Source organism: Panulirus ornatus, chromosome 34, assembly GCF_036320965.1.
Source record: "Panulirus ornatus isolate Po-2019 chromosome 34, ASM3632096v1, whole genome shotgun sequence".
Classification (NCBI taxonomy): Eukaryota; Metazoa; Arthropoda; class Malacostraca; order Decapoda; family Palinuridae; genus Panulirus; species Panulirus ornatus.
The window spans coordinates 21,695,530-21,715,412 of record NC_092257.1 but is presented as its reverse complement, the minus strand read 5'-3'; the positions used below and the strand labels follow the sequence as shown (position 1 = coordinate 21,715,412).

At 43.7% G+C, this 19,883-nt stretch overlaps 1 protein-coding gene across 1 annotated transcript in view; it reads left to right on the top strand.

Moving 5' to 3' along the window:
- LOC139759991 (uncharacterized) overlaps nt 1–19,883 on the top strand; it is a 575,904-nt gene that overhangs the window by 538,360 nt on the left and 17,661 nt on the right. Inside the window, exon 2 of the mRNA XM_071682735.1 lies at nt 19,167–19,362. Within this exon, the coding sequence (XP_071538836.1) occupies nt 19,167–19,362 (196 nt within the window). The remainder of the gene's footprint in view (nt 1–19,166; nt 19,363–19,883) is intronic.

The following is a 19,883-nucleotide window of genomic DNA, read 5'->3' as shown; positions in this document are numbered from 1 at the left end:
CCTGCTCAACCTTATAACTTCAAATTTGGTCCACATTTGAACTTTCCAACTTTCCCTTTTCACACATACACACTCCCTCCAAACTCAGACACCAGCTCCTTCAATATCTCACTCGAGTTCTCCACCAGAACTGCGTCATCAGCAAACAGCAAGTGACTTCCCAGCTCTACCCCAGCGCCTGCGCATCCTCACGTCTTCCCAAGACCATCTCATTTACCTTCCTCACCACCGCGCCCATGTACAGATTAAACAGTCATGGTGATATCACACACCCTTGCGCCAGGCGCCATCTTCACCTGGAACCACTCACCCTCCTCTTTTCCTCCTCGCACACACATACACACACATACACACACACACACACACACACACACACACACACACACACACACACACACACACCTTACTGTCTTTATGGAAAATCTTCAGTGCTTCTAGTAGCTTGCACCCCACACCCTGTATTCAGAACACCTCCCTCAAAGCATCTCTATCAACCCTGTCGTACACTTTCTCCGGATCCGCAATTGCTGTCAGCTGCAACCCCATCCACTCTAGCTGCTTTGACACACCTCATCGTACGTAAGACATTCACCATCTCTTCTCTTTTCACCAAATAAATTCCCATGAGTTTCTAGCGTTACATGCCTATCGGACTCAAACATTCCATATCTGCCACCGTATCATGTAACACATTCAACAGTCCTTCAAAATACTCACTTCATCTTTTTTTTTTTTTCTGTTTCCATTTCAATATCTGCTCCCTCCTCTGATGCTTTTATTTGTTAATTTGTCCTCCTCTTAGTTTTCAACTCCTTTTTATGCATTTTCTTTTATCTCACTGAAATTTGCTGATACCCCTCTCATCCCAACTCTCATTTGCCTTATTTTTCAGACCTTGCACCTTCCTCTTGTACATCTCCCAGTCAGACGCACTCCTTCTCTGCGTATAACGCCCACACGACTCTCTTTTCTCTTTCACTAAGACCATAGCTTCCTCATCCCACCGCTCACTGTCCTTCCTCACACGCCCACATCCCACCCTCCACAAGCCACATGTTGTACCCCTACCTCGTGTATGCTTCCCAGCTACCTCCTACCCACCTAGCTTGCTACCCTGAGTGCGTTTACTCTCACCTTTTTGCCAATATTTACCCAACCTCTCGTGATACCTCTTCACACACGCCTCTTTTATTCAGGCTCACTCACTTTCATCACCCTCTGCCCCTCCAATATCATTTCCTCTTTTCCCTAAATCCTGTACAAATATTTAACCCTCGCCCACACCAAGAAATGATTAGACATCCCGCCAGCTTTTCCCCATCTCAGCACATTTTCATCCAGGAGTCTCTCTCTCCCTCTCTTTAGCACGCCTATCAGTTAGGATGTAAGCCAGTAATGCTCGCTCCCCATCTACCCTCCCACTCACCCATGTATATGTATGCGTATCCCTCATTCTAAGCCAGTTCTTAACTAACATACTGTTGCACAAGCTGTTGAGCATTTCCATTCACAGTTGACACCCCGTGCCCTCCAGCCTGGTTGCCATTTCCCGCATTAGCGAGGTAGCATTAAGAACAGAGGACTGAACCTCAGAGGGAATATCCTCACTTGGCTCCTTCTCTGTTCCTTTTTGTGGAAAATTAAAAACTGGGGGGGGGGGGGTGGATTTCTAGCTCTCTGCTCCCTCCCATTTTAGTCGCCTTTTACGACACGCAGGGAATACGTGGGAAGTATTCTTTCTCCCCTATCCCCAGGGATATATATATATATATATATATATATATATATATATATATATATATATATATATATATATATATATATATATATATATATATATATGTCTGTGTGTGTATATATATGTGTACATATAAGTATGTATATTTGCGTGTGTGGACGTGTATGTATATACGTATATACATGTGTATGTGGGTGGGTTGGGCCATTCTTTCGTCTGTTTCCTTGCGCTACCTCGCTGACGCGGTAGACAGCGACAAAGCAATATATATATATATATATATATATATATATATATATATATATATATATATATATATATATATATACATTGATAGAGATAAGATGGGAGTAGATATAAACAGATATGTAGACAGACTTGAAGGTTTGTATTGATGGTCATTCAGTGTTGTTGGTCGCTTAAAGAAGCACATCTGAGGGAGGCGCTGTCCCTGTCCTCATTGCTGGCTCTGTGGCCATACTGGGTGGTTGTGTGGCCATACTGGCTGGTTATGTGGTCATGCTGGGTGGTTGTGTGGCCATACTGGGTGGTTGTGTGGCCATACTGGGTGGTTTTGTGGCCATACTGGCTGTGTGGCCATACTGGCTAGTTGTGTGGCCATACTGGCTGGTTGTGTGGCCATACTAGGTGGTTGTGTGGCCATACTGGGTGGTTGTGTGGCCATACTGGCTGGTTGTGTGGCCATACTAGGTGGTTGTGTGGCCATACTTGCTGGTTGTGTTGCCACACTGGCTAGTTGTGTGGCCATACTGGCTGGTTGTGTGGCCATACTGGGTGGCTCTGTGGCCATACTGGGTGTTTGTGTGGCCATACTGGGTGGTTATGTGGCCATACTGGGTGGTTATGTGGCAATACTGGGTGGTTGTGTGGCCATACTGGGTGGTTGTGTGGCCATACTGGCTGGTTGTGTGGCCATACTGGCTGGTTGTGTGGCCATACTGGATGGTTGTGTGGATATACTGGCTGGTTGTGTGGCCATACTGGCTGGCTTTGTGGCCACACTTGTTGGCTCTGTTTCCACACTAGCTGGCCCTGTGGCCACACTAGCTGGCTCTGTGGCCATACTTACTGTAAGTGTGACCATGTTGGCTGGGAGTGTGGCCATAGTAGCCTTACATATTTTATGTGTATGTGTCCTTCCTCGCCGCGTGCTGGGCCACCCCACACATATCCCAGGGTGTGTGGCCACTTAACAGATTCCACTACCCATTCCTCCCCCATTCCTTCCCCCATTCCTTCCCCATTCCTTCCCCATTCCTAAGCCTCGTCAGACTCTTTGTGCTCTCCAAAAATTCCTTATCTTTTTTTTATCTTATATTAAGTGTATCCATATCATTTTGTGTTTGTTCCTCTTGCCCTTATCTTTTACAAATCTTCACTTGGCCCCCTTCTCTGTTCCTTCTTTTAGAAAAGTAGAAACGAGAGGGGAGGATTTCCAGCCCCTCCTGCTCCCTCCCCTTTAAGTCGTCTTCTACGACACACAGGGAATACGTGGGAAGTATTCTTTCTCCTCTGTTCTTAATGCTACCTCGCTAACTAGGGAAATGGCGAATATATATATATATATATATATATATATATATATATATATATATATATATATATATATATATATATATATATATATATATATATGTTATCTCTTAGAAAAGCAAATGGACTTGTATGTAGCATTTATGGATCTGGAGAAGGCATATGATAGAGATGCTCTGTGGAAGGTATTAAGAATATATGGTGTGGGAGGCAAGTTGTTAGAAGCAGTGAAAAGTTTTTATCGAGGATGTAAGGCATGTGTACGTGTAGGAAGAGAGGAAAGTGGTTGGTTCTCAGTGAATGTTGGTTTGCGGCAGGTGCGTGTGATGTCTCCATGGTTGTTTGATTTGTTTATGGATGGGGTTGTTAGGGAGGCGAATGCAAGAGTTTTGGAAAGAGGGGTAAGTATGCAGTCAGTTGTGGATGAGAGAGCTTGGGAAGTGAGTCAGTTGTTGTTCGCTGATGATACATCGCTGGTGGCTGATTCATGTGAGAAACTGCAGAAGCTGGTGACTGAGTTTGGTAAGAAAGCTGAGAGTAAATGTGAATAAGAGCAAGGTTATTAGGAACAGTAGGGTTGAGGGACAAGTCAATTGGGAGGTAAGTTTGAATGGAGAAAAACTAGAGGAAGTGAAGTGTTTTAGATATCTGGGAGTGGATTTGGCAGCGGATGGAACCATGGAAGCGAAAGTGAATCATAGGGTGGGGGAGGGGGCGAAAGTTCTGGGAGCGTTGAAAAATGTGTGGAAGTCGAGAACGTTATCTTGGAAAGCAAAAATGGGTATGTTTGAGGGAATAGTGGTTCCAACAATGTTATACGGTTGCGAGGCGTGGGCTATAGATAGAGTTGTGCGGAGGAGGGTGGATGTGCTGGAAATGAGATGTTTGAGGACAATATATGGTGTGAAGTGGTTTGATCGAGTAAGTAATGAAAGGGTAAGAGAGATGTATGGTAATAAAAAGAGTGTGGTTAAGAGAGCAGAAGAGGGTGTTTCGAAATGGTTTGGTCACATGAGAGAATGAGTGAGGAAAGATTGACAAAGAGGGAACGAGGAGAAGTGGGAGACCAAATTGGAGGTGGAAAGATGGAGTGAAAAAGATTTTGAGTGATCGGGTCCTGAACATGCAGGAGGGTGAAAGGTATGCAAGGAATAGAGTGAATTGGAACGATGTGGTATACCGGGGCCGACGTGCTGTCAGTGGATTGAACCAGGGCATGTGAAGCGTCTGGGGTAAACCATGGAAAATTTTGTGGGGCCTGGATGTGGAAAGGGAGCTGTGGTTTCGGTGCATTATTACATGACAGCTAGAGACTGAGTGTGAACGAATGGGGCCTTTGTTGTCTTTTCCTGGCGCTACCTCGCGCACATGCTGGGGTGAGTGGGTTGTCATTTCATGTGTGGCGGGGTGGCGACGGGAATGAATAAGGGCAGACAGTGTGAATTATGTACATGTGTATATATGTATATGTCTGTGTGTGTTTATATATATGTATACATTGAGATGTAAATGTATGTATATTTGCGTGTGTGGACGTGTATGTATATGCAAGTGTATGTGGGTGGGTTGGACCATTCTTTCGTCTGTTTCCTTGCGCTACCTCGCTAACGCGGGAGATAGCGACAAAGTATAATAACGAAAAATAAAGTATATATATATATATATATATATATATATATATATATATATATATATATATACTGGTGCATGACACTTCTTAACTGTCTCTGCCATGCATCCCATAGTGGGTCTCATGGCTACAGGCAGGGTTGGCCATGAAGAAAATTGGGGCCTCCTAGATGTTATCTCTCTCTCTCTCTCTCTCTCTCTCTCTCTCTCTCTCTCTCTCTCTCTCTCTCTCTCTCTCTCTCTCTCTCTCTCTCTCCATCGCTCGTTCCCTACGATCACAGACGGAGGTAGCGTTTTTCCTTGTGTCTTCCGTCCCTGTCGTAATTTTTTAGGCACTTATTTACGTCTAGGGTTATCTAAGTGGAGATGATGTATCTTCTTCTTCTTCTTCTTCTTCTTCGTCTTCTTCTTCTTCTTCTTCTTCTTCTTCTTCTTCTTCCTCCTCCTCCTCCTCCTCCTCCTCCTCCTCCTCCTCCTCTTCTTCTTCTTCTTCTTCTTCTTCTTCTTCTTCTTCTTCTTCTTCTTCTTCTTCTTCTTCTTCTTCTCCTCCTCCTCCTCCTCCTCCTCCTCCTCCTCCTCCTCCTCCTCCTCCTCTTCGCGTGTCATGATATTATCCCACTTCTCACCTCTTTCATTGTCCCGGCAAAGTGTCACATTGTGTGTCACACGTTTTCCCTGACCACATCCTCTCACTGTATCCGTTTGCTGTTCGGACTGAAACTGCTGGATCGACCCTGGTGGTTACGTCTGTCTTGCTCCCAAGTGGCTAACCCTCCATGAAATTTTTTTTTTTAACTCCAATTTGGTTTTGGCGGGAGTACAAGGTGTCTGAGGTGATAAGGTCATATATCAAGCGAACATGAGTTTTTTTTAAAGCATAGGTTTAATATTTGATTTCTTTCACATGATTTTTAAAGCATAGTTCTGATATTTGATTTCTTTCACATGATTTTTAAAGCATAGTTCTGATATTTTATTTCTTTCACATGATTTTTAAAGCATAGATCTGATATTTTATTTCTTTCACATGATTTTTAAAGCATAGATCTGATATTTTATTTCTTTCACATGATTTTTAAAGTAAAGGTGTATTTTTTTTTTTCTTTCACATGATTTTTAAAGCGTAGGTTCTGATATTTTATTTCTTTCACATGATTTTTAAAGCATAGTTCTGATATTTTATTTCTTTCACATGATTTTTAAAGCATAGATCTGATATTTCTTTCACATGATTTTTAAAGTAAAGGTGTATTTTTTTTTCTTTCACATGATTTTTAAAGCGTAGGTCTGATATTTTATTTCTTTCGCATGAGTTTTAATGCATAAGTCTAATGTTTTATTTCTTTCGCATGATGTTTCATAAGTCCAACATGTTATTTCTTTTGGTTTTATTCTGTGTTGACTGAGGGAGGGTTTGTCATAGAGCCACACGAAGGAAGAGTCCCTAACCTAACCTAACCTAACCTAACCTAACCTACCCTACCCTACCCTACCCTACCCTACCCTACCCTAACCTAACCTAACCTAACCTAACCTTTCCTACCCTACCCTAACCTAACCTAACCTAACCTAACCTTACCTAACCTAACCTAACCTTTCCTAACCTACCCTAACCTAACCTAACCTAACCTAACCTAACCTTTCCTACCCTACCCTACCCTACCCTAACCTAACCTAACCTAACCTGTCCTACCCTACCCTACCCTAACCTACCCTAACCTAACCTAACCTTTCCTACCCTACCCTAACCTAACCTAACCTAACCTACCCTACCCTACCCTACCCTACCCTACCCTACCCTACCCTACCCTACCCTACCCTAACCTAGACATTGAAGACGACGCTAGGCGAACCCACATAGATCTGAGCAGACACGGGACGCCCTTTGGGTTCCCTTGAAGCCCCAAAGCACATTAGGGATGTACTTAAGTCATCCACGGATGTACACAGTGTACAATGTTCACCTCATATTAGCGAACCTACCTTGAACAATAGCAGAAGATGCAACATACATACATACATACATACACCTTAGTCTGGCTGAGGTAATTGTATTATATTGTATTAAAAACAACATACGTTGAGATGTATAGGTATGTATATGTGCTGTGTGTGTGGACATGTATGTATATACATGTGTATGGGGGTGGGTTGGGCCATTTCTTTCGTCTGTTTCCTTGCGCTACCTCGCAAACGCGGGAGACAGCGACAAAGTAGGATAAAAAGATAATGATATTAATATATTATATTATATTAAATTATATTATATTATATTATATTACTGGCAGGATAACCACACTGCCAGATAATAATTGGCCATGAGAGTCGAGGAACGTACAGTATACACACACACACACACACACACACACACACACACACACACACACTCCTCTTCCATTCCAGACTATCCCTTCCCCTGTCCCACCCCGCCTCTTCTGTCAACACCCTATAGGAAGGAGAGTCAAGAGGGAAGGAGGGGGGCGAGATGGAGGTAACAGGAGGGAGGGAGGTGGATTGAAGGTAACAGGAGGGAGGGAGGCGAGATGGAGGTAACAGGAGGGAGGAAGGTGGATTGGAAGTAACAGGAGGAAGGGAGACGAGATGGAAGTAACAGGAGGGAGGGAGGTGGATTGGAGGTAACAGGAGGGAGGGAGGCGAGATGGAGGTAACAGGAGGGAGGGTGGCGAGATGAAGGTAACAGGAGGGAGGGAGGTGGATTGAAGGTAACAGGAGGGAGGGAGGCGAGATGGAGATAACAGGAGGGAGGGAGGCGAAATGTAAGTAACAGGATTGAGGAAGGCGAGATGGAGGTAACAGGAGGAAGGGAGAGACGAGATGGAGGTAACAGGAGGAAGGGAGGCGAGATGGAGGTAACAGGAGGGAGGGAAACGGGAGGGAAGTGCCAGAAGAGGTCACTAGAGTAAGGCCATAAGAGTGGACGTTGGATGTTCCGTGACCTCTGACCTCTGACCCCCAGGCAGGTCTAACGACCCGCTCGTGTGGAGACCCCACACACCCCCACACACACCCACCCCCACAATTTTGGAGATTAATTACCACCTGTTCCTCCTGATTACCTACCTCATTGTGTGAATATCAAGTTATATATATTAATGTTGTAACAACATTGTGATTATATTACTGTAGTAACAAGATTGTGATTATATTACTGTAGTAACAAGATTGTGATTATATTACTGTAGTAACAAGATTGTGATTATATTACTGTAGTAACAACATTGTGATTATATTATTGTAGTAACAACATTGTGATTATATTACTGTAGTAACAAGATTGTGATTATATTACTGTAGTAACAAGATTGTGATTATATTACTGTAGTAACAAGATTGTGATTATATTACTGTAGTAACAAGATTGTGATTATATTACTGTAGTAACAAGATTGTGATTATATTATTGTAGTAACAAGATTGTGATTATATTACTGTAGTAACAAGTTTATGATTACATTACTGTAGTAACAAGTTTGTGATTATATTACTGTAGTAACAAGTTTGTGATTATATTACTGTAGTAACAAGTTTGTGATTATATTACTGTAGTAACAAGATTGTGATCATATTACTGTAGTAACAAGATTGTGATTATATTACTGTAGTAACAAGATTGTGATTATATTACTGTAGTAACAAGTTTGTGATTATATTACTGTAGTAACAAGATTGTGATCATATTACTGTAGTAACAAGATTGTGATTATATTACTGTAGTAACAAGATTGTGATTATATTACTGTAGTAACAAGATTGTGATTATATTACTGTAGTATCAAAATTGTGATTATATTACTGTAGTAACAAGATTGTGATTATATTACTGTAGTAACAAGATTGTGATTATATTACTGTAGTAACAAGATTGTGATTATATTACTGTAGTAACAAGATTGTGATTATATTACTGTAGTAACAAGATTGTGATTATATTACTGTAGTAACAAGTTTATGATTACATTACTGTAGTAACAAGATTGTGATTATATTACTGTAGTAACAAGATTGTGATTATATTACTGTAGTAACAAGTTTGTGATTATATTACTGTAGTAACAAGTTTGTGATTATATTACTGTAGTAACAAGATTGTGATCATATTACTGTAGTAACAAGATTGTGATTATATTACTGTAGTAACAAGATTGTGATTATATTACTGTAGTAACAAGATTGTGATTATATTACTGTAGTAACAAGATTGTGATTATATTACTGTAGTAACAAGATTGTGATTATATTACTGTAGTAACAAGATTGTGATCATATTACTGTAGTAACAAGATTGTGATTATATTACTGTAGTAACAAGATTGTGATTATATTACTGTAGTAACAAGATTGTGATTATATTACTGTAGTAACAAGATTGTGATTATATTACTGTAGTAACAAGATTGTGATTATATTACTGTAGTAACAAGATTGTGATTATATTACTGTAGTAACAAGTTTATGATTACATTACTGTAGTAACAAGATTGTGATTATATTACTGTAGTAACAAGATTGTGATTATATTACTGTAGTAACAAGATTGTGATTATATTACTGTAGTAACAAGATTGTGATTATATTACTGTAGTAACAAGATTGTGATTATATTACTGTAGTAACAAGATTGTGATTATATTACTGTAGTAACAAGATTGTGATTATATTACTGTAGTAACAAGTTTATGATTACATTACTGTAGTAACAAGATTGTGATTATATTACTGTAGTAACAAGATTGTGATTATATTACTGTAGTAACAAGTTTGTGATTATATTACTGTAGTAACAAGTTTGTGATTATATTACTGTAGTAACAAGTTTGTGATTACATTACTGTAGTAACAAGATTGTGATTATATTACTGTAGTAACAAGTTTGTGATTATATTACTGTAGTAACAAGTTTGTGATTATATTACTGTAGTAACAAGATTGTGATCATATTACTGTAGTAACAAGATTGTGATTATATTACTGTAGTAACAAGATTGTGATTATATTACTGTAGTAACAAGATTGTGATTATATTACTGTAGTAACAAGATTGTGATTATATTACTGTAGTAACAAGATAGTGATTATATTACTGTAGTAACAAGATTGTGATTATATTACTGTAGTAACAAGATAGTGATTATATTACTGTAGTAACAGGTCTATACACACAGTAGTTTCATTGCGAGGCGAGGCTGAAGAGGACCAGGCATCAGTAAGGGGGGTTGTGGGGGTTATAGTGGATCTAGGTGGAGGGGGTGCATCCACTATAACTTTTATCCACTATAACTTTTATCCACTATAACTTTTAAATCCTTCGCCTTAACCTATAACCTCCATCTACAACTATAATGATCTTCTCTATGATCTTCACCTTAAAACCCCCCTGGACGACTAACTATACCCTTCATATAGCCTCTATAACTTTTACCTATAACCTCCAGCACCTTCATCTATAGTCTCTCTAACCTCGTAAACTCACGTGAGTAACCTTCACTTAAAACCTCCTCAGTTACAGTCAGTGATGATCTCCCCTATAACCATCGCCTATAACAACCCATATAACTCTTTAACTTATAACCCTCACCTATAACCACCTATAACAACCTTTATAACCCATTCACCTATGATTTCCCTTAACTTTCACATACACCTTTGCTTGAATACCTCCAGTCATAACTTTATATCCATGAACATCACTTTTAACCTCCCCTATAACCCTCAGCTATAGCCTCCCCTATAAAGTTCACCTGTCTGCTCCCCTATAACATTGACCTATAACCTTGACTTATAACCTTCATCTGTCGATCCCTCTTTTAACCTGCTCACGTCACCCTCTCTCCTGTGTAAGTCAGCGATGGCCTGTCTGCCTCTCCTTCACAAGGCCAGGTAGGTAGGTAAGTAGGTTGGGAAGTAGGTAGGTGGGTGGATAATTAGGTAGGTAGGTAGGGAAGTAGGTAGGTAGGGTGGATGGGTAAGTAGGCAGGTAGGTAGAGATGTAGGCAGGTGGGTGGGTTAATAGGTAGGGAAGTAGGAAAGTGGGTGGGTAGGTAGGATGGTGAGTTGGGAAGGAGATAGGTGGGTGGGTAGGTAGGCAAGTAGGTAAGTATTTAGGTAGGTAGGTAAGTATGTAGGTAGGTAGGTACGTAGGTAGGCCTACCCACAGGCGGAGATGGGGAGTTAACCAGCAGGCCTCATGATCTGCACCCAAAGTAGGGAGCAGGTATAAACACACGTCTCTATGTACCTAACTCACCTGCATGGGCGCCACTGGGTTTCGTTAAGTCTTACGAAATATAACAAAATCCTGGTTACGGCAGTCGGCCCACAGTCAACCCAGCTGTTCATCCACCCCTGGGGTTTGGTCGATAAAATGGGTACCTGGCTCAGGCTAGGATATATATATATCTATCTATATCTATCTATCTATCTATCTATCTATCTGTCTATCTATCTATCTATCTATATATATATATATATATATATATATATATATATATATATATATTGGAAAGGATGACAATTTTGCGCGTGATCAAGATATTCCTATGAGTCCACGGGGAAAATGAAACACGAAAAGTTCCCAAGTGCACTTTCGATGATGTGATTATTACACGAAAGTGCACTTGGGAACTTTTCGTGTTTCATTTTCCCCGTGGACTCATAGGAATATATATATATATATATATATATATATATATATATATATATATATATATATATATATATATATATATATATAGTGGCCACGCATCTCTTGCGTGTCGTAGAAGCCGACTAATAGGGGTACCATCCTCCTTGGGGGGAGAGAGAGGAGGTTGGTGGAGGGGGGAGGGGGGAAGGCAGAGAACCCTCCCCTCCTATATTATCAAGTTTCTAAAATTAGAAGCAGAAGGAGGAACAAAAGCGGGAATATTTCTTTCTTTCTTTCTTTCTTTCTTTCCTCGAAGCCTCGTCAAGACCTGGTACGTCTCCTTTTCTCTCTCTCTCTCTCTCTCTCTCTCTCTCTCTCTCTCTCTCTCTCTCTCTCTCTCTCTCTCTCTCTCACACACACACACACACACACACACACACACACACACACACACACACACACACACACACACACACGTGAGGAGGAGGAGGAGGAGGAAGAGGAGGAGGAGGAGGAAGAAGAAGAAGACCAAGACCTTCCAAGTGTTCATGTTCGCGCGTGAGAGACATGGCCATGTTACTTACATGCCTCAGTAATAAGCCTACGTCATCAGCTGGAGCGCAGCCGTGGTGAGGAGAGAGAGAGAGAGAGGTGGGTGACGTCATGCGTAATAAGGTTTGCTGGAGGTGGTGTGTGACGCAGTGTTATAATTCCAGGCCAGCACTTTCCCCGGGCGACGGTGGGTCCTGGAAAGCTTTTACGGTCTGGAAGTTATGTGCTCTAGTTGGGACGTTGTTTGTGGCTGGGATGTGTGGAGGAGCTGGAAGGTTCAGGGGCTGGAAAGTGCAGTGGCTGGAAGGTTCAGGGGCTGGAAGGTGCAGTGGATGGAAGGTGTAGGGCCTGGAAGGTGCAGTGGATGCGAGGTGTAGGGCCTGGAAGGTGCAGTGGCTGAGAGTTGTAGGGCCTGGAAGGTGCAGTGGCTGGAAGGTGTAGGGCCTGGAAGGTGCAGTGGCTGGAAGGTGCAGGGCCTGGAAGGTGCAGTGGCTGGAAGGTTCAGGGGCTGGAAGGTGCAGTGGCTGGAAGGTTCAGGGGCTGGAAGGTGCAGTGGCTGGAAGGTTCAGGGGCTGGAAGGTGCAGTGGCTGGAAGGTGTAGGGCCTGGAAGGTGCAGTGGATGGAAGGTGTAGGGCCTGGAAGGTGCAGTGGCTGGAAGGTGTAGGGCCTGGAAGGTGCAGTGGATGGGAGGTGTAGGGCCTGGAAGGTGCAGTGGCTGGAAGGTGTAGGGCCTGGAAGGTGTAGTGGCTGGAAGGTGTAGGGCCTGGAAGGTGCAGTGGATGGGAGGTGTAGGGCCTGGAAGGTGCAGTGGCTGAGAGTTGTAGGGCCTGGAAGGTGCAGTGGCTGGAAGGTGTAGGGCCTGGAAGGTGCAGTGGCTGGAAGGTGCAGGGCCTGGAAGGTGCAGTGGCTGGAAGGTTCAGGGGCTGGAAGGTGCAGTGGCTGGAAGGTTCAGGGGCTGGAAGGTGCAGTGGCTGGAAGGTTCAGGGGCTGGAAGGTGCAGTGGCTGGAAGGTGTAGGGCCTGGAAGGTGCAGTGGATGGAAGGTGTAGGGCCTGGAAGGTGCAGTGGCTGGAAGGTGTAGGGCCTGGAAGGTGCAGTGGATGGGAGGTGTAGGGCCTGGAAGGTGCAGTGGCTGGAAGGTGTAGGGCCTGGAAGGTGCAGTGGCTGGAAGGTGTAGGGCCTGGAAGGTGCAGTGGCTGGAAGGTTCAGGGGCTGGAAGGTTCAGGGGCTGGAAGGTGCAGTGGCTGGAAGGTTCAGGGGCTGGAAGGTGCAGTGGCTGGAAGGTGTAGAGCCTGGAAGGTGCAGTGGCTGGAAGGTGTAGAGCCTGGAAGGTGCCTTGGCAGGAAGGTTCAGGGGCTGAAGGTGCCTTGGCTGGAAGGTTCAGGGGCTGGAAGGTGCAGTGGCTGGAAGGTTCAGGGGCTGGAAGGTGCAGTGGCTGGAAGGTGTAGGGCCTGGAAGGTGCAGTGGCTGGAAGGTGCAGGGCCTGGAAGGTGCAGTGGCTGGAAGGTTCAGGGGCTGGAAGGTGCAGTGGCTGGAAGGTTCAGGGGCTGGAAGGTGCAGTGGCTGGAAGGTTCAGGGGCTGGAAGGTGCAGTGGCTGGAAGGTTCAGGGGCTGGAAGGTGCAGTGGCTAGAAGGTGTAGGGCCTGGAAGTTGCAGTGGCTGGAAGGTGTAGGGCCTGGAAGGTGCAGGTCCTGGAAGGTGTAGGGACTGGAAGGTGCAGTGGCTGGAAGGTGCAGGGACTGGAAAATGTGGACCACGTGAAAGGCTTGCGAGAACTGGAAGACATGCAGGAGGTAGTTGTGTGAAGAATGGCAGGTGTGTGTGGTGTGTGAAGGATGGCAGGTGTGTGTGTGTGTGTGTGTGTGTGTGTGTGTGTGGTGAGGGAGGGCTGGAGGTCGTGGGAGTATGGATCATTAGGTCGTGATGCCGGCTCCTCCACCAGCCCCCCCCCCCCTATCCTGCTCCCTCCAGACACCCCTCCCTCCCTTCCCTCCCTCCCTTCCCTCCCTCCCTTCCCTCCCCTGGCTGTGGTGTAACCCTCCCTCCCCCACACGCCCCACGCCACCACCCTCCTCAGGAGCGTATGAGGTGTGCCGGGGTCCAGTGTGAAGGCAAGATCAGTGTAGGTATACACTGTCCGTCCACTAACACTCCCGTGTACACGGCATCTATCTAGTACCCTGGTACTCACACTGCAGTATACGGAAGCCATCATACGGCATCTGTCTAGATCCAGGTACTCACACTGCAGTATACGGAAGCCCTCATACGGCATCTGTCTAGATCCAGGTACTCACACTGCAGTATACGGAAGCCCTCATACGGCATCTATCTAGATCCAGGTACTCACACTGCAGTATACGGAAGCCCTCATACGGCATCTATCTAGATCCAGGTACTCACACTGCAGTATACGAAAGCCCTCATACGGCATCTATCTAGATCCAGGTACTCACACTGCAGTATACGGAAGCCCTCATACGGCATCTGTCTAGATCCAGGTACTCACACTGCAGTATACGAAAGCCCTCAGGAGGAGGAGCTATTTGTGAGATGTGCTTCCGTGTGACATGCAAGACCTCGGTCCCTCCCTCATGGTCGTATTAACTTTATATGAGGTGGATTCCTCTATCCCAGAGGATAGGAAGGTGTGGGCGAGGATAGGCCCCTGCCCACGTACCTCCTCCTGCGTGTGGCACAAGGCTAGATCAAGAGGGGGGCGTGAGCGCTGAGGCTGGGAGATCCTCCTGTAGTATATTATCATTTTCTAAAAGTAGGAACAGGAGGAAGGCATGACAGGATTTTGGGTCGATCATGGTTTATAGTCCTTTTGTTCCCGGCGCTGTCTCGCGAAGGTGGGAAACGCGAACGGGGTAAAAAAAAGAAGAAAACCTTTGAAATTCCGTATAATCAGATTGTAATGAGGGATGTGAACTAAGTTTACAGTAGGAAAAGAGGGCTAAATAAAGAGGGATCATCAATAGAATACCCATAGTGTATACACTTACGGGGCAGAACTCGAAATGATTATATTAAACAATAAATTCAAGATTATATTAAACAATAAATTCAAGATTTATTTTAAACTTCGAAAATTCCAAACTGCTCTAAACAGTAAATTCAGATATATTCCATACTTGTTAATTCAGATTTATTATAAGTTTAATACATTCATATTCAAGTGAAATACAGGAAAAAGTTGTTTGGACACAGATGGGTTCTCTCTGCTGGAGCGACATTGGATAGATGTGGATAGAGAAACCCTCTCTCATGGACCAACGGGTGGATTTCATGTGACACCCGCCAGGCACACACACACACACACACACACACACACACACACACACACACACACACACACACACACACACACACACCCAACCTACGTTTCATTTTTACTGTGTTATAAAATTCCTGTGGCGTTGGTTACGTGCGTATCCTTAATGCTGCGTTCGTACGCACGCAGTTTTAGGGGGTGCAGTAGCACACAGTTTAAGATGCGTCAACAGCTTTGCGTACGAACGGGTCAGTGAGCTGGAGACAGGGGAGAGGAAGTAGAGGAAAAGGGAGAGGAGATAAAGACAAGAAACGAACGTAAAGTGAAGCGAGAACTGGTGAAGATGTGGAGATCACTTTGATGACGGAGGTGAGTGGGAGGGTGTGTATACCTGGGGGTGTGGCGGTGGGTGAGGAGAGGAAGGGAGGGGCGCCACACAGACAAGAAGGAGGACGACTTGTACGAGGAGCAACGCTGGTGACGGAGGCGTGGATGTGTGTGGCTCTGTGGTTGTGAGGTTATGGTTGTCATTACGCGCTGACCAGTTTGCTCTTCTCTCTCTCTCTCTCTCTCTCTCTCTCTCTCTCTCTCTCTCTCTCTCTCTCTCTCTCTCTCTCTCTCTCTCTCTCTCTCTCTCTCTCTCTCTCTCTCTCTCTCTCTCTCTTCCCAGCCCTTCAATATACATTCTCTCCTCGTCTCCCTGTCATCCATCCCTCACACTCCTCCTCCCTTCTCCTACCGTCGTGAGACGCCTCATGTCCTCATGCATTGTGAGGCACTTCCTCCGGCCTTGACATTTCCTCCCTAACCCCTCACACGTCTTCCCCTTTATTCCCCCTCACTGTGTTCAAATGAATTGTTCCTCACTCCCCCTCGCTACAAGAGAGTGGCCCCTACACAACCAAAACGGGAAAGAAAATGAAGAAAATATGAACGTTTTCTATGAAGCAACGACTTAGGGGGGTACCATTAAGATATTACGTAATCACTTAAACCCACATATGGTGTGCTTAGAGGGATTCGAATTCATAGTTATGATGTTGGTCTGTGACCTGAGTGCATCAGGAGGTCTGCATGTATTTGTGTACGTACGGTCCCAATCTCTTAATGTTTGTATTTACGTAATATGTGATTTTCTGTGAGTGTTTCATCTTTGATATGTGTTCTTTAAAGTGCCTCGTTACCCTGCCAAGAACCCTCTTATTCCTTCTTGCAATTGAGGTCATTCTCTCATATATATATATATATATATATATATATATATATATATATATATATATATATATATATATATATATATATATATATATATATTATCCCTGGGGATAGGGGAGAAAGAATACTTCCCACGTATTCCCTGCGTGTCGTAGAAGGCGACTAAAAGGGAAGGGAGCGGGGGGCTGGAAATCCTCCTCTCTCGTTTTTTTTTTTTTTTTTTTCCAAAAGAAGGAACAGAGAAGGGGGCCAGGTGAGGAAATTCCCTCAAAGGCCCGGTCCTCTGTTCTTAGCGCTACCTCGCTGATGCGGGAAATGGCGAATAGTGTGAAAGAAAGAATATATATATATATATATATATATATATATATATATATATATATATATATATATATATATATATTCCCTTAAACCTTCTCTTCCCCAGTGTGAGGAGGATTAAGTGTTTACTTCGTAATTTATAGACTCCTTTCGAGTACTGTTGTGATCCTAGTGTTCCGTTAAGGGGTTCTCGAGGCTTTTGAATCTGTCGACCCGATCACAGACTTACTGAGCCTTCATTGAACCCCCGCCATCCCCTAGTCTCTCTCTCTCTCTCTCTCTCTCTCTCTCTCTCTCTCTCTCTCTCTCTCTCTCTCTCTCTCTCTCTAGATCAGCAAAAACTGAACATATGTGGAACATAAGTAGCTGCTGGAAAGTACCTTCTATTTGAAAATGTCTCCTTCATCCATGATGAGATGGATGGACCAAATGATATATAATCATTGGGTCATAATTTTCCATCTTATTCCCTGTAGAACAGCGACTTGCTCTACCTCTCCCCTCTCATCTTATAGACGATAAAGTATTCAAACCTTTTTTTTTAAAGTTAACGTTTTGTGACCCCTTAGACTTTTATCGACCCCTCCCTTCCCCTTCCCATCCCTTCCCTCCTCCCTGTCGACATGTATCGACCCCCTGCACAGTTCCGTCGACCCCTGGGGGCTTTCTGATGACCACTTTGGGAACCACTGTGGTTGGACTTTCTTCAGTGGCTCTCGTCTTTTATCTCCTGCAGCGTTGTGGCCGAACTGGTGAAGCTTTGTTCCATCTTGGAGTTACCATGTCCTTCAAACCCCTCGCCGTCTGTGTACTTGAAGGCATTTTGACGTTGACCACATAATGAAATGGCTTGTAATCCTCAATTTTTTTTTTTTTTCATTGATGAGAACTAATTTTTAGTAATATTCCGTCCATATTTCTCTTGTCTCTCATTTCTTGCCTTAAGGCATTGGTTCCTGGCCGTGTCAGTGGTGGTTAGGTGTGTTTTTTTTTTATATACGTTCCCTTGTTATGAGATAAACTATCAGTTTGCGAAAGATAAGGTAATTAGTGGATCTATCAGACAGTAATTGTTGGAGAAACTATTGATTAAAAGATTCTTGCTTGTAATCTTTTTGATATATTTCAGACTACATTGTCTGGATATATATATATATATATATATATATATATATATATATATATATATATATATATATATATATATATATATATATATATATATATATCCCTAACAACCCCATCCATATATATATATATATATATATATATATATATATATATATATATATATATATATATATATATATATATATATATCTTTTTCTTTCATACTATTCGCCATTTCCCGCATTAGCGAGGTAGCGTTAAGAACAGAGGACTGGGCCTTTGAGGGAATATCCTCACCTGGTCCCCTTCTCTGTTCTTTCTTTTGGAAAATTATAGAAAAAACGAGATGGGAGGATTTCCAGCCACCCGCTCCCTCCCCTTTTAGTCGCCTTCTACGACACGCAGGGAATACGTGGGAAGTATTCTTTCTCCCCTATCCCCAGGGATAATATATATATATATATATATATATATATATATATATATATATATATATATATATATATATCACATACACGTAGTTACATCGAACCCATATTGAGCACAAGAACAACCCATCACACCTTTTATGAATATATCGCGTGTGATCAGAAGCCGCTATGTAACTTCCATATAATTGTGTCAAGACAGTGTAGAGCTGTGTATAACATTATGATTTCTGCTGTGCACCCCACACCTCCTCCTACAGGAGCTCTACGTCCAACCCGGCAGCCTAGCCCTTCTCTCACGCGTGGGTCCTGGTTCATCTAGCGCCTCCTACCATCATCACACGACCCTTTGCCAAGCCTGCCTCATATTACACAACCTACCACAACTGACCTCTCCTGTACCCCCATAATCCTGCACCTCCATTATCTTATTGCCCTTTGTTATCTCCCTCAGTATATCCTGCCCGTAAATCATTGCTGTTGTGTAAGGTGTTTTCGTACCCTCCTTCAATAGATCCGATAGATCCCACCAGAATACTCGCTAAATATTTATTTCATTCCATGGTTGTACTTGATTTAATCAAAGTTGATTTATCATTATTATTCATTATTGTTTAGAGGGTGTAGGCCTAACACTTGGCCATTTCGCAGTTATTTGTTGGACCTGACGTAGTCTTTCTCTTTCCCTCCCCACTACAGTGCACTCCTTGCCCAACCTGACGGTGCTGAGCCTCAGCGGGTGCAGCAAGATCACAGACGACGGCGTCGAGCTCATCGCCGAGAACCTACGACGCCTCCGCTCGCTCGACCTCTCCTGGTGCCCTCGCATCACGGACGCAGCCCTCGAGTACATCGCCTGCGACCTCAACCAGTTGGAGGAACTCACGCTAGACAGGTTGGCCTGGGGTGGTGGGCTGGCGGAGGGGAGGGTGTGGAGGGGTGTGTTTCAGACGACATGATGGGTTGATTAAACTTGTGTGATCAGGCTAGACAGGCTGGACAGAGGGGGGCGGGGAAAGTGAGGAGTGAGGGAGATGTAGGCAAGAGAGAGGAGCAAGCTGTCATACTACGATATCAGTCGGTCGAAGGAACTCACGACGGAGAGGTACGTAAGGGATGGTGAGAGGGTAACTCCCACATGACAATTGAGTTAATACCAAGGGGTGTTAGAATGAGGGGATGAGTGAGGGTTGGCTGGTCAGACCTCAGCCATCCTGAGAATAAGTAAACTTTTGACATAAAGATTTGAATCTGTCAAAACGTAAATTTGACCTGGAGGGATGTAGCAGTCAGGGACGAGATGGTAGGAGCGATGGCGGGGCTCGAGAAGCCATTGCCTTCAATGAGCTTAGTGAATTCGTGCATGACAGTTACACGGGGAAGGGAGAGGGTGGTATAGTGAGTGAGGCCCGTAGG